We start from the raw sequence: 12574 nt of genomic DNA on the forward strand, positions 1-12574 counted from the left end.
CTTAAGAAAATATCATTAAAGATAATGTTTGTACATGTCTCAAGTTATAGTTTGTTGTTGTTAATTGTATATAATTTTACAACAAAATAATGATACAAAAAGGCATTTCTTTAATTAAAAAGTTTTATCCTATTAATGTGATTTCTTAATGGACAGAACTTCTTATTTTATTGAAATACTTCATCTCTGAATTTATGAAACTAGATAGCAGTGTGGTATTGCACAAGCACAGGCACTCATCAAAACCCACTGAGATGGCGATAAACAAGGTTTTCTCACTTAATTAACACAATCAAGCATCTGTGAGTTACTTTTAATTATTAAGCGACACCATTATGAGCACAAAGCATTAGACAGGACTCAGCGGCCTTCTGCTATAGGAACACTGTGCAGTACAACTGTGTCCACGGTGATCCCTGCCCCTAATCCAATCAGCACACCCCACTCCATCCCCTCTCCGGTCGTGGTCTTTCTTTTCTCTAACAACCTTCTCCTGATCTCATCTAGAATGAAGAACACAGTTGGGCCACCCATGTTTCCAAACTCGCTCAGCACATGTCTAGTTGCTGACAATTTTTCTTGTTCCAGACCAACTTCAGCTTCAATCAAATTCAGAATTGCTGCACCACTCGGTTGTACAATCCAAAACAGTGAGTTCCAGTCACTAACACCAATTGGACCAAATGCTTCAACCAAGCACTTTCCAATATTTCGAGAGATCAACTCGGGCACATTCCTTGAAAAGTGAACAGTCAGACCCACTTCACGCAGGTGTCCTTCGATTCCATCATTTGAATCAGGAATGATTGTTTGTGATGCAGACAGAATCTGGAACAATGGTCGTTCAACTGACATGTCAGGATCAGCACCAATGATCAAAGCAGCTGCACCTTCACCGGTAATTGCTTGGGCTACCAGACAAGACAAGTTGTCATTAGAAGGCCCCCGGAAAGTACCCACAGTGAGATCCGAAGACACAACAAGAACACGAGCACCAGCATTGTTTTCTGCAAAATCCTTGGCAATGCGAAGGGTGGCTGCACCAATGTTACAGCCCTGGTGATACAGCATGATTCTCTTGATGGATGGTTCGAGTCCAAGGAGCCTGGTAAGTTGATAATCTGCTCCTGGCATATCTATGCCAGCAAGTGCAGAGAATATGAGGTGTGTGATGCTGGATTTAGGTCGCCCCCACTCTTCAATAGCTTTTAGTGCTGCTTCCATTCCAAGTTTGGGTACCTCTGTCACTAGCACGTCTTGGCGCACATCGAGAGATGGATCATCATAGGTACACATGGTTGGGTTCTTGTTGAGGATTTCTTCAGTGAGGTGGAAGTGACGTTTCCTTACTTCTGATTTCTCACCTGTAAGCATATCACATTAGTAGCAGCCATTTGATGATGTACCCTCCACATTTATGGAAGATAGAATCAGCAAGTTTAGAACCCTAGCAAGCTGGTATCCGAAAACAGCATGCACGTAATCTGTTTAGATCTTACGGTCATATTATTGTTAAAGATCAGCAAGCAGTCAGGTCAAAACAACCTGTCACTGTAAGAGCTGCAAGCTCCCCTGCATTTCTTGCTCAATCATAATATGCTCAGTTTCCATCACATTAATCACTTACATAAGCGCTTGAACTTGCCCTTCAAGTCAGTCATGTGCTCGCTCCCGGTGACTCGGAAATAATAATCCGGGTAGTCATCCTGGTAGATAAAATTAGCTGGATTTGCAGTGCCAATGGCTAGAATTGTGGCTGTTCTTTGTGCTGCTTGAGCACCTTGGGATGTCTGATCTGAAGCCATCGTTCAACACTTGATTTGTGTGAGTTTGCAAGCTCAAAGGGTAAATAGAACAGGCGTTATGCATTGAATTTAAGGACCCGTTTGGCATTCAAGCACAACTGCCATTCAAGCGTGTCATGCTCAGTTAAATGGTCTGAAACCAGAAGCGTGGGACAAGTCAATCTCCATGCTTCGGACAAAAAGATTGACAAGTTTTGACCAACCAACCACCTCTTTTAATGAGCTGTTGCGATAATTTGCCTCCTGCAGCAAGGAAGGAGTGGGTGCCTGCCTGGTGTCTGGATAATTTTGTTATCTTCTCCCAGCATGATTGGATGATTTCTCTGAAAAACTGAAATCTAATCTTCAGAAATTAATTAATAATGTGTACAGAATACGAAGATCACCTGTTTCACAACAGTCTTAAAGAACTGACGGCCTCAATTCAATGCGTTTTTATTATATATTTTAGAAGTATTTTAAAAAAAAAAATTGATTTTTTTATTTTAAATTTATATTTGTTTTATATTTTTTGATATTTTAATATATTGATATTAAAAATAATTTTTAAAAAATAAAAAAATATATTATTTTAATACATTTCCAAATAAAAAACATTTAAAAAAATAACTATAACCACATTTTCAAATACTAGTTGAGTCTGATAGTAATAAAATATTTTTAATTTGAAAATATATTAAAATAATATTTTTTATTTTTAAAAAATATTTTAATATTAATATATTAAAATAATCTAAAAATAAAAATATATATAATATTTTTTGAAAACATTTTTTTTTAAAAAAATAAATAAACATACCCTCAGTGTCTCTTATCTGCGTTACCTCACTAATGTTTTTTCATTCCATCTAAAATCAACTTCATGCTATCACTCAGGATGTTGTACGGGACATCACACATCAGCGCAGATGATTAAACAGCTACAACTTTTTAATTCCCTAATAATTTTTTTTATTTTTTTAATTATTGTAATAACTTTTTAATTTATTTAATATCTAATTATAATATGTTAGCAGTCTATATATATCATGCATTCTTACAATCAAAGTATGCTGGAAAAAAAATATAGTATTATTTTTCTGTGTTTGCAACACTTATTTGTATTTTCTTTTTATTTTGATCGTTGTTCCAGAACTTTTATTTCTAGAAAAGAAACTTATTATGTTTTGAAGGATAGCTTTTTGTTTGAGAAAATATCATTAAAAATAGATTAGATACACACCTCAAGTTATAGTTTATTTTTATTCATTGCATCTAATTTTACAAAAAAATAATGATATAAAAAGGTATTTTTTTTAATTAAAAAGTTTTATCCTATTAATGTGATTTCTTTATTGGCAATTTTTTTTATAAAAAATTATCAGAATCATAGAAGCAAAATTTAATTTAATAAAAAAATAATATTTTCATTATTATGTTGCGGATGTATTAAAAAATACAACACTAAACCTTTTGGATTCTATTTTTTATGTAATCATGCAGTAATAAAACAAATAGTGCAAAAAAATGCAGAAAAACAATTAAGAAAAAAAACAACTACAAATCACAAAGGGCTGTAAAAAAAAAAAGCCTGATAGTTTTATAAGAAAAATATATTTTTTTTTATTCTTAAACTATTTAAAATTGATTTATTTTTATGAAACTTAATTAGAGAGAGAGAGAGAGAGAGAGAGAGAGAGAGCACTATAGCCGAATATATAGAGGCCAAGCACGTCTAGCTCATTTAAAGAAAAAACCACAAGCACGGGTCAAGCTCAAGTGCGTGGCTTTTTTTATATGGCAAAGGAAGTGAACAAAATGTTATCAACCCTTTTTTAAAAAAAATAAAATAAAAGGAGTCTATATACCCAGTTTTCTACTTGATGGTAAGAAAATCAAGCTAAGATTTTTTAGATCTAAAATTTTATATTTTTAATTTATTTTTATTTAATAAACATTCTTATTGTATCGATAAAAATATCTCTCAACTCAAAATACATTTAAATCATTTTAAAATACAAATTCAAATAGGAAAATAACTTCTCTTTTTAATCTATCTTTTACAGCACAATAAATATCTAGAAAATTTCAATGGAACTCTTTTTATTGAAAATTTTATTGATATTAAAATTGATTATTTTTTTTGAAATATAATCAACGGATAAATTTTTCTTTTCTGCGTGTTTTGCTATGAGTGTCTCTCTCTTCTTGTAAAGGCATGGAATAAAAATGAATAAAATAAATTTTCAAATCAAAATTAAAATTTCAAAATCTATATTAAGTGAAGTAGAGGAGAAAAGAAAACAGGGGGATTGAAAAGTATTTTCTTATAAGTTCGAGATTGATCGTGCATTTTATCTGTATTTTATATTATGGTATTTTTTTCTTTTAATTTTATATTTTTATCATAATTTAAAATTTTATCACTTAGAATTAAATCAAAAAATATTTAATTAAAAAAAAATGTAACAGCAAGAAAAAAAAATGGGGAGCAGCTTCAGCCACCCCAACTCTATTAGTATATTTGTTAATGTCAATGCTTCTATTTAAATGAGTTTTTGAATCAGCATATCCTTTTTATTTGGCCACATTTTTATCTTTATTAGAAGAGACAAAACTGGAGATTGGACATACCTTTATCACACTGCTATCTTAGCCATATCTAAGTCAAAAATGCACTCATGAACAGACATGTGTGTAGTTTTTTATTTGGTATTTTAACTTCGGTTATTTTTTAAAAATATTTTTTTATTTTTTAAAAATTATTTTTAAAACTAACACATCAAAATGATTTAAAAAATATCAAAAAAATATTAATTTAAAACAAAAAATAAAAAAAAATTAATTATTTTTTAAAATATTTTTAAAACATAACAACAAATATGACCATTAAGTTTATATCTTACTTTCATTTTGGAGTGTGTGCATGAATTTTCTTCTCCTACCTCGTTCATTTTACATATTTTTAAATAATAAAAAAAAAAGATAATTAAATAAAAAACCCCTCTTATGATCTATTAAGTTTATAAATTTATATCATTTTTAAATCCTCATCTCTGATGAGTTCAAAAAAAAATTAGTAAGCTACTGCTGAAGAATATGGCTGAGAGAAGCACTTCTGATTTACAGGATCATATGAAGAAGATCCCAATGACTTTCTTTTTGGTACAAAGGCCCCCATGACAGTAAGCTACTACTGAATGTTGGGGAGTTTGTACAGAGTTTATGATTACACGAAAAGGAATATCAGGTCCTCTAACTAGCAAAGTACATGTACATCAACCAGAGAACAATTTGTTTCTGGCGCATGGAACTGAAACAGATAGCATTTCAAACTTCCCGTGTTCGGCATCTAGGCCGGTGTTCACAGTTGCTTCAAATTTCAAGGGACTATTCTTTCCCTGCTGCAACAATATCTTTAGAAGAACCAACCAAATCATATGAAAGTTCGTGTTTTTATTGTGGTGGTTTTTCTCCTTGACTTCTAGGCTCTTATCTGCATCTGATGAGCAAGAACCCACTAATCCTTTCTTTACATTCTCCCGGCAAAAATATGCTTGGTTGGAATTATGACTACGGTTTTGTCCTCTAAAGCATGAGTAGACTCTTTCAGCCCTGATGTTTCCAAACAACACTACTGCAGCCTTGTTTCTTACGAGGAGTGGCAGGTATTCTGATTCATCCCAGACATATAACTGCGGTGAAGAAATGCTCTGACATGATTATGGTAAAACAATGCAATGGCAAAAATAAATCTGATGCAGAAGATCACAATCAGCAAGATATTGATTTCAAGATGATCTAAGACATACAAAGATAAGAACAGATGAACTTGTTCCTAAAATACTTGTTTTTATTGGAAATCTTGAAAACAAGAAAATCTATCACGCAGAGAGGGGCAACACCAACCATATAACGAGGGGAAAAAAGCAGAATGACTAGAACAGATGCATGGAATATCATCAAGCAGTCTGAATGTGCTGTGCTGTCATCATTTCAATATGAGCGAGAGCATTGCACTTATCGAGACAAGAGCATGAACAAATCCATACCATAAAGGGCCTGTAAATCAAGGTTACTGCATGAAGGTGATTTGGGCTTTTCGGGCAATAGAGTGAAATATTGCTTTGCTTGCATATAGACCTGTAGCAACCAGTAAATTATTCAGTAATCCAATTCATGTTCAACTTTCCATACAGGAAATAATTGCAATATGACAGTTTCAATTTTCCATACCCGTTCTCTGAAACCATAGGAGTACCACATAAGTGACAGCCAAGACAAATAAAATCTTCTGCTAAACTATTATCTTTATCTTCAGTCGTCCTCCTGCTGACAAACATCTTTTCCATATCAGAGTCATCAAGTGCTCTCCAGGTAATTGGTAGGAAAATTTCACCAATTGATGCATTAAAAATTGCATTACAGGAATTACTTAGGCCCAATACTTCTGAAAGCAAGAGCAAGTTCTGAGATTCACTCTGTTTTGGCAATTTCCAGTTCCTCGGTTTCTGCCATGCAAGTTGTTTCAGTAATTACTCAAATGAGCATACAACTAGCCAACAGTACCAATACAACTTAAAGGCTTAAAGATGGAGATGCAACTGTTGTGATAAGAATGCGATGGTATAGATGTGGTGCTTATGAGATTCATTACCTAGTGTACAGCTTATTCCTTTTCAACAAAATCTGAGATGAAAAGGGATGACTTTGTTGCAAGTTCCTCATAGATTATTTGGTCATTTTATGGAATTGTTTTTCCAAAAGTCAGCTCCATTTCTAAGGTTAACTAACAGATTTTTAACAGAAGGTGGAAATTACAATCATAAGAAAAATTTTTAACAGAAGGTGGAAATTACAATCATAAGAAAAATCAGGAATGAAAAGTTTAAGGTTTTCAAAAAACAAAATGCAAAGTGTAATGACATCCAAAATAGAGGATGACGGGGGCAATTAACATGGGAAAACAAATTCCTAAATGACTGAAATGGCAAAAACAGCAACAACAACTCACAACAACTCTGTGACCATGACATTTTCTCAATTAATAATAAAGTGGCTTGGCATGACCAGCAAAAAGATCACTTACAATGGGAAGATTAGAGCACATGAAAAAGAAAAGACATTAAACACAACTTGTATATCACATCCACAAACACAATCATTAAAAGAGTCTTTATTCGATTTAAACAATAGAGACCATGAGTTTATTGGATTCAAATTCCCCAAGCAACATATAAGATTAGGCGTAGTTAAATGCAATGTAACTAAAGCTACAAAACAAGAGAGCAAAGACATTACCACAAAACTGTGTGACCCGATTGTGTTAAGAGCAGATCTAGCTCGCTGCACCCATTTTATTACCTTGCAAAGCTTTTCCAACGTTGTTTTCCCTGCTTGAGATTCCTCTATTAACTCATCTACACCTACATACATATTCATTATTTAGAGAAGCCCAAAAGACGAGTTGAACATTAATAGAATAGCCTCCGTTTTCATTTCCTCTTAATTCTAAGCAGTTGTGATGTTCAAAATTTGAAAGTCCAAAATATGACTCCAAGATTCCATTCCAAATATCCGGGGCAGGGTGCAGGGTTAACACTTCCAAGCAGAAAAGCGAAGCAAAATGAAGTACCTTTTGAGAGAAGAGATCCATAAGGATGGACTAAACGTACTAATGATGACCACTCGACCGTTCTGGCCTCAACGGCATGTCCAAATTTAGTGATCTTCACATCTGAATTATCCCAAAGATTATAACAAATAGCAAAAATCAACAATTTATGTGATTATCACCGCTACAAGTTTAAGAAATGAGCGAATCAGAAATTCCAAACATTGATACTTTATCGGAATATGGAACGAAATTCCAAAGATATGAGTGAAATTTCCCATCGATAAAGAATCAATAAAGCAGAAACGCAATCCCCAATTAATCTTGAATATATTATGAAAATTGAAGCAAATTGAAAAAAAAAAGGGTGTCCTTGCTTACTTTGCAACAGTAAGATATCACCGGCAACAACCATGGTTCCCATCTGCTTTTTCCACAACGAGACGGAGAAAAATGGCAGCGTATCATCACCAACCTGAATGTCTGTCCTGATTACTTCTCCACCTTTTGATAATTTGTACTGCATGATTCGAAACCAGAAACCAATTATGTAAGGAGGCGAACATTTATAATTAATAAAAGGAAATGTAAGGTAATACCTGAACGGGAGTGGAGCGGTGAACAAAGACGAGAAGCTGAACGATATCGCCGATGTGATGATCGGTTTTGCAGAGATCAACTAACGGCCCGTACCATCCAATTGCAGACGTCATGTCTCATAGAACAATCAATGAACCAGATTGATTGTTTTCCTCCGACCAGGATTGGCGCGCTCTCGATTTCATTTAGGGCTCCTGGGAGTTTTCTGCTCTTTAGGGCAGCTTGCTTCTAAAAATAGTTTGGACTAGTTATGTGCCGCGCGGGTTATTTTTTTTTTTTTGGTGTAAAAAATATAAAAATAATTAAAATTTAAAAGTGTTATGTTTATTTGTAAAGATAAATATAAGAGTATTAAGTTTAGTTCTAACACTTGATTCAAGAGTAATATTTATAATATTAAATTTATTTGATCCAAGTTTTTATTGCTTTTTTTATTCCTTGAATTTAAATTTATAGTTTTTCTTTGATAGTAATAATATATTTTTTAAAAAAATTATTATTGATAATAATGATGAAAACAATAATAATAGCAATAAAAATAATATTAATGATTATAAACTTGGGTTTGGCGCCCCAACCACACCCAAGTTTCTGAGGTCTGGTTTCCATAATAATAATAAAAATAAAAATATTAAACTTATTTGACTCAACTTCTTATAGTTTTTTAATTTCTTCAAATAAAATTTATGATTTTTCTTCAATAGTAATAATATTTTTTTCAAACTTAATAATAATAAAAATAATAACAATATTAAGAATAAGAATAACACTAATAATTATAATAATAATAAGAATAACAACAATAATGATGACAACGACGATGACGACAACACAACAAAACAATTTTTAAATTTTACCCTTCAAATCAAATCTATGATTTTTTTTCAATAATAATAGTATTTTTTTCAAATTTATTAATAATAATGTTAATAATAACGATAATAATAATAATAATTATAATATTAATAATAATATTAAACATGCCTAACTCAAGTTCTTATAGTTTTTAATTTTACCATTCAAATCAAATCTATAGTTGTTTTTCAATATTAATAATATTTGTTTTTCAAATTTATTAATTATTATATTAAAAATATTCATTATAATACAAATAATAATATTTTTAATACTAATAATAATATTAAACTTGCATGACCTAAGTTTAAATGAGTCTGGCTATAACGCCGGATCCAAAAAACCTTAAGTTTGGCTGCAATACCAGAATTAAGAGTTTTAGATGTGGATCTTGCTGTAAGGCTGAGTGAAAATGTAATAGGAAAAAAAATATTAAATCGCACATTTATAACAAGAAAAGCAAAAAACTCATGGGGTCAAATTATGCTACAAACACATTCTCTCATATATATATGTTACAAACACATCAACCCTCCAATGGCATCTCCCCCAAGAGTAGACTGTATCCCGTAATTGATTCATTTCATCTTAACTTTCGCAAAGAGCAAGTGAAACGAAAGAAATAGCTCTGTCTCACACACACATCTCACTAAAAGAAAAAAAGCCATTTTATTCAAATGTGAAAAGAATAGTATTATCTTCTCCCAGTCCAACCTCGTACATTTATTATTGAAGACTGTACTAAAAAGCTAAGAACAGTTAACCCAAAATAAAAGGTTATGGGCTGCATCGGTCCATACTATAAATATGAGAATTAACTACAATTAAAACTATTCATTATTTCACTGTAGTATGAAATACTATTTATTGTAAATAAATTTATTATTGATTATATTGTGGATATACTTTGAGTGCTTTTAATATAAACTGTGAGAGCTTTTTATTATAAACTGCATTATTTGATAGGAGTGTAGTTGAGCTATAAAATAGAGGCGCCACCAACTTGGAGGCAAGCCCCCTGGTACTTAGTTTGCCGAGCCTTGGGGTTGGGGGCAGACCAAGAAGCAAGGCGCATCGCCACCTGGCCAATTTTGGGCACTGGGGCAGACTAAGAGCGCACGTGGCGCTTTGGTTGCCACGCCCAAAAGGTAGGCTGCCCACGCGCCGCGTGGTGTTTACAGTCCAAGTGTCATGTGGCGCTTGGGCTACCTATAATTTTAGCATAATTAGATGAAAAAAATAGTATACTTAATGTTTAGAGTATTAATGGTAAAAAATATTATTGTTTGTTTTATTGATATTATTTTTTTTAGTATAATTAATATTAAAAGAATTCTTATATTATTTTCTTAATATATTTTTTTAGTATAATTGATAGTGTTAGTATTTAAAAATGTTATTATTTTTTTTAGTCTAATTAATAGTACTAATCTCAAAACTATTATCATTTGCTCTATTAATTATTTTTTTAGTATAATTAATAGTATTAGTCTCTAAAATATTATTATATTTGGTGTTATAAATAATATTATTTTTATAATAATTCATATTATTGCTACTAAAAATATTATTATTTGTATTATAAATATTATTATTTTCATTAAAATTTATAAGAGTATAAATATTATTATTATCATTAATAACTTTTTAAAAAAACTGTTGTTACTATGAAAAAAACCACGTTGGGATATGTGACGATTGGGTTCCCTCCCGAGGGCGGACATCCCAAGTGCCAAAGTGGCGCTTGGCTTGCTTCCTCTGCACTGCAGTCCAAGCACCAGGTGGCGCTTTGGCTTGGGCACTGCTAGGCATGGCCCAAGCCTAGCCTTGGACTTGGCAGAGTAGGACCCAAAATAGCATTGCGTGCTAACCGAGACAAACAAAGCGCCACGTGGTGTTTGAGCAACACCACTCTAAACAGCAGCGCAATGCCACCTGACACTTGGTCTGCTTCCTTTTGGGTGTAGCCCAAGCACCATGCAGTGCTTAGGCTGCCTATACTTTTAGTATAATTACAAGTATTGATATTAAAAAAATTATTATTAGTTTTCTTAATATTCTTTTTTTGGTATAATTAATTTTTAGAGTATTAATAGTAAAAATATTATTATTTGTTTTGTTGATTTTATTTTTTTAGTATAATTAATATTAAAAGAATTATTATATTTTTTCTTAATATTTGTTTTTGGTATAATTGATACTATTGGTGTTAAATATATTATTATTTTTTTAGTCTAATTAAAGTGTTGATCTCAAAACTATTATTATTTGTTCTCTTATATATTTTTTTTTGTATAATTAATATTAAAATTATTATTATATGTTTTCATAATATATTGTTTTTTAGTATAATTAATAGTTTTTAATCTCAAAAAATATTATTATTTTTGGAGTTATAAATAATATTATTTTTATAATAATTAATACTAAAAATATTATGATTTACATTATAAATATTATTAGTTTCAGTAAAATTTATAAGAGTATATTTTATTGTAATTAATATTATTAATAAAATAATTGATGAATTTGAAAAAATAAATGTTATATCACTTACTAATTTTTACCAAATGTATTGTAATAATAATTTTATCAAATTACACTTAATTTTAAATTTATTTTCATTTATAAATTACATACAAATTATTTGTTGCAGGATCCAAAAATAAACTTTAATCCTGTTATGTACAGGACCCAAATAATTTTAGGTCTTGTCAAGCTAACTCAAGGCTAGACTTAAATAAGGTTGGGCAGGATCCAAAATAACTTTGTGTTCTTGCCGCAACAGGACCCAAATATATTTAAAACCTAACTTGATAGATCCAAACACGCTTGGATTCTACTCATAATATATTTTTTTTTTTTTTTGAAATTAAAGGTGAGACTGCGGAGCAGCGTGAGCTGCAAAACTAGTAAAGCAAGAAATTGGCTCCAAATCACCAGAAATGAGCCACCACATTATGTCGGATGGAACTGACCTCCAAAAACAAGGGTCGATTCCACTATCAAGCAGCTTTTGATAAAAACAGCCACCTTAGCTGGAACTCCCACAGCAAGGAACCCGCTATCATCTGCACCTTCCACTGGATGCTTTAGCATCGAAAGGTTGAAGAAGAAAAAAACACCCATTAAAAATCAGTGATTCTGAAAAAACCACGGATTTTTGCTTCTTTTTTAATCTAAAACTATACACTAAAGTTCTTATCTACAAGAGATCCCTTGTAAAGCTCTGTCACCTTCATTTCTGTAGGATTCATTGAGTTGAAAAACTTCATCCGCCACTCAAATACCTGCTCATGAAACAGAGTCTAGGTAAAATATGAGCTCATGAACAGCCGTGCCCCAATATTGCGGGGCCCATCATCCCCACCAGTGGCGTTAAGTGCAACAGGGATTGTTGAGAGGAGACGCACTGTGAGAGGAAAACAAAAGGATCAATTTCAGATTTCAAAATGGATCAGAATGCTGGGCTGCCCGACATCCCTGGGTACTCTCCATGTCAGGTTCCATGTTATGATCACAAGGATTTATGACCCATGCAACCTCATCGAGTGCCCTGTAATACCCAGGGCCTGCTCTCCTGACAGAGCATTTGGAGCATTTATACTTAGCACCAGTGTCGATGTAGCTTCAAGCCATTCCACTGTGAGGCCTTCAACTTCATCATAATATATACGTCTTTCCAATCTGAAAGCATGTGTGGTTGAAAGTAAGAGACCAC

General features: G+C 32.1%; 2 protein-coding genes and 1 long non-coding RNA gene across 4 annotated transcripts; all 3 read right to left on the reverse strand.

The window, feature by feature from the left end:
* Positions 1–161: 161 nt before the first annotated feature.
* On the reverse strand, positions 162–1871 carry LOC118054210 (chalcone synthase). Its single transcript, XM_035065696.2, has 2 exons — positions 1628–1871; positions 162–1364 (listed from the first exon to the last, which is right to left on the reverse strand). Exons 1-2 carry the CDS (start codon positions 1803–1805, stop codon positions 361–363), a joined length of 1182 nt encoding a protein of 393 aa, XP_034921587.1. The 5' UTR covers positions 1806–1871; the 3' UTR covers positions 162–360.
* A 3017-nt stretch (positions 1872–4888) lies between these two features.
* Positions 4889–8251, reverse strand: LOC118054209 (uncharacterized). 2 transcript variants are annotated; one of them, XM_035065694.2, is made up of 7 exons: positions 7998–8247; positions 7780–7918; positions 7420–7521; positions 7086–7210; positions 6021–6295; positions 5837–5927; positions 4889–5479 (listed from the first exon to the last, which is right to left on the reverse strand). In XM_035065694.2, the coding sequence occupies exons 1-7, from the start codon at positions 8109–8111 to the stop codon at positions 5063–5065; spliced, it is 1263 nt and encodes a 420-aa protein (XP_034921585.1). In that variant the 5' UTR covers positions 8112–8247; the 3' UTR covers positions 4889–5062. The 2 variants fall into 2 exon arrangements, with proteins under 2 accessions (XP_034921585.1, XP_034921586.1); XM_035065695.2 differs by having other exon boundaries at positions 5287–5457; positions 7998–8251.
* Positions 8252–11850: 3599 nt separating this feature from the next.
* On the reverse strand, positions 11851–12278 carry LOC118054211 (uncharacterized). The gene is made up of 2 exons (XR_004688478.2): positions 12090–12278; positions 11851–11943 (listed from the first exon to the last, which is right to left on the reverse strand). It is a non-coding gene; the product is annotated as an uncharacterized lncRNA (long non-coding RNA).
* Positions 12279–12574: the final 296 nt, after the last annotated feature.

This window comes from Populus alba, chromosome 5 (genome assembly GCF_005239225.2).
Source record: "Populus alba chromosome 5, ASM523922v2, whole genome shotgun sequence".
Taxonomy (NCBI): Eukaryota; Viridiplantae; Streptophyta; class Magnoliopsida; order Malpighiales; family Salicaceae; genus Populus; species Populus alba.

Excerpts from the sequence above, each read along its gene's own strand:
- LOC118054209 (XM_035065694.2), bottom strand. The coding sequence starts at position 8,111 with ATGACGTCTGCAATTGGATGGTACGGGCCGTTAGTTGATCTCTGCAAA. Across the intron at positions 5,928-6,020 it reads CCTATGGTTTCAGAGAACGG|GTCTATATGCAAGCAAAGCA; the intron begins GTATGGAAAATT and ends TGGTTGCTACAG. Across the intron at positions 5,480-5,836 it reads TGATTTACAGGCCCTTTATG|TTATATGTCTGGGATGAATC; the intron begins GTATGGATTTGT and ends TCTTCACCGCAG.
- LOC118054210 (XM_035065696.2), bottom strand. The coding sequence starts at position 1,805 with ATGGCTTCAGATCAGACATCCCAAGGTGCTCAAGCAGCACAAAGAACA. Across the intron at positions 1,365-1,627 it reads GGGCAAGTTCAAGCGCTTAT|GTGAGAAATCAGAAGTAAGG; the intron begins GTAAGTGATTAA and ends ATATGCTTACAG.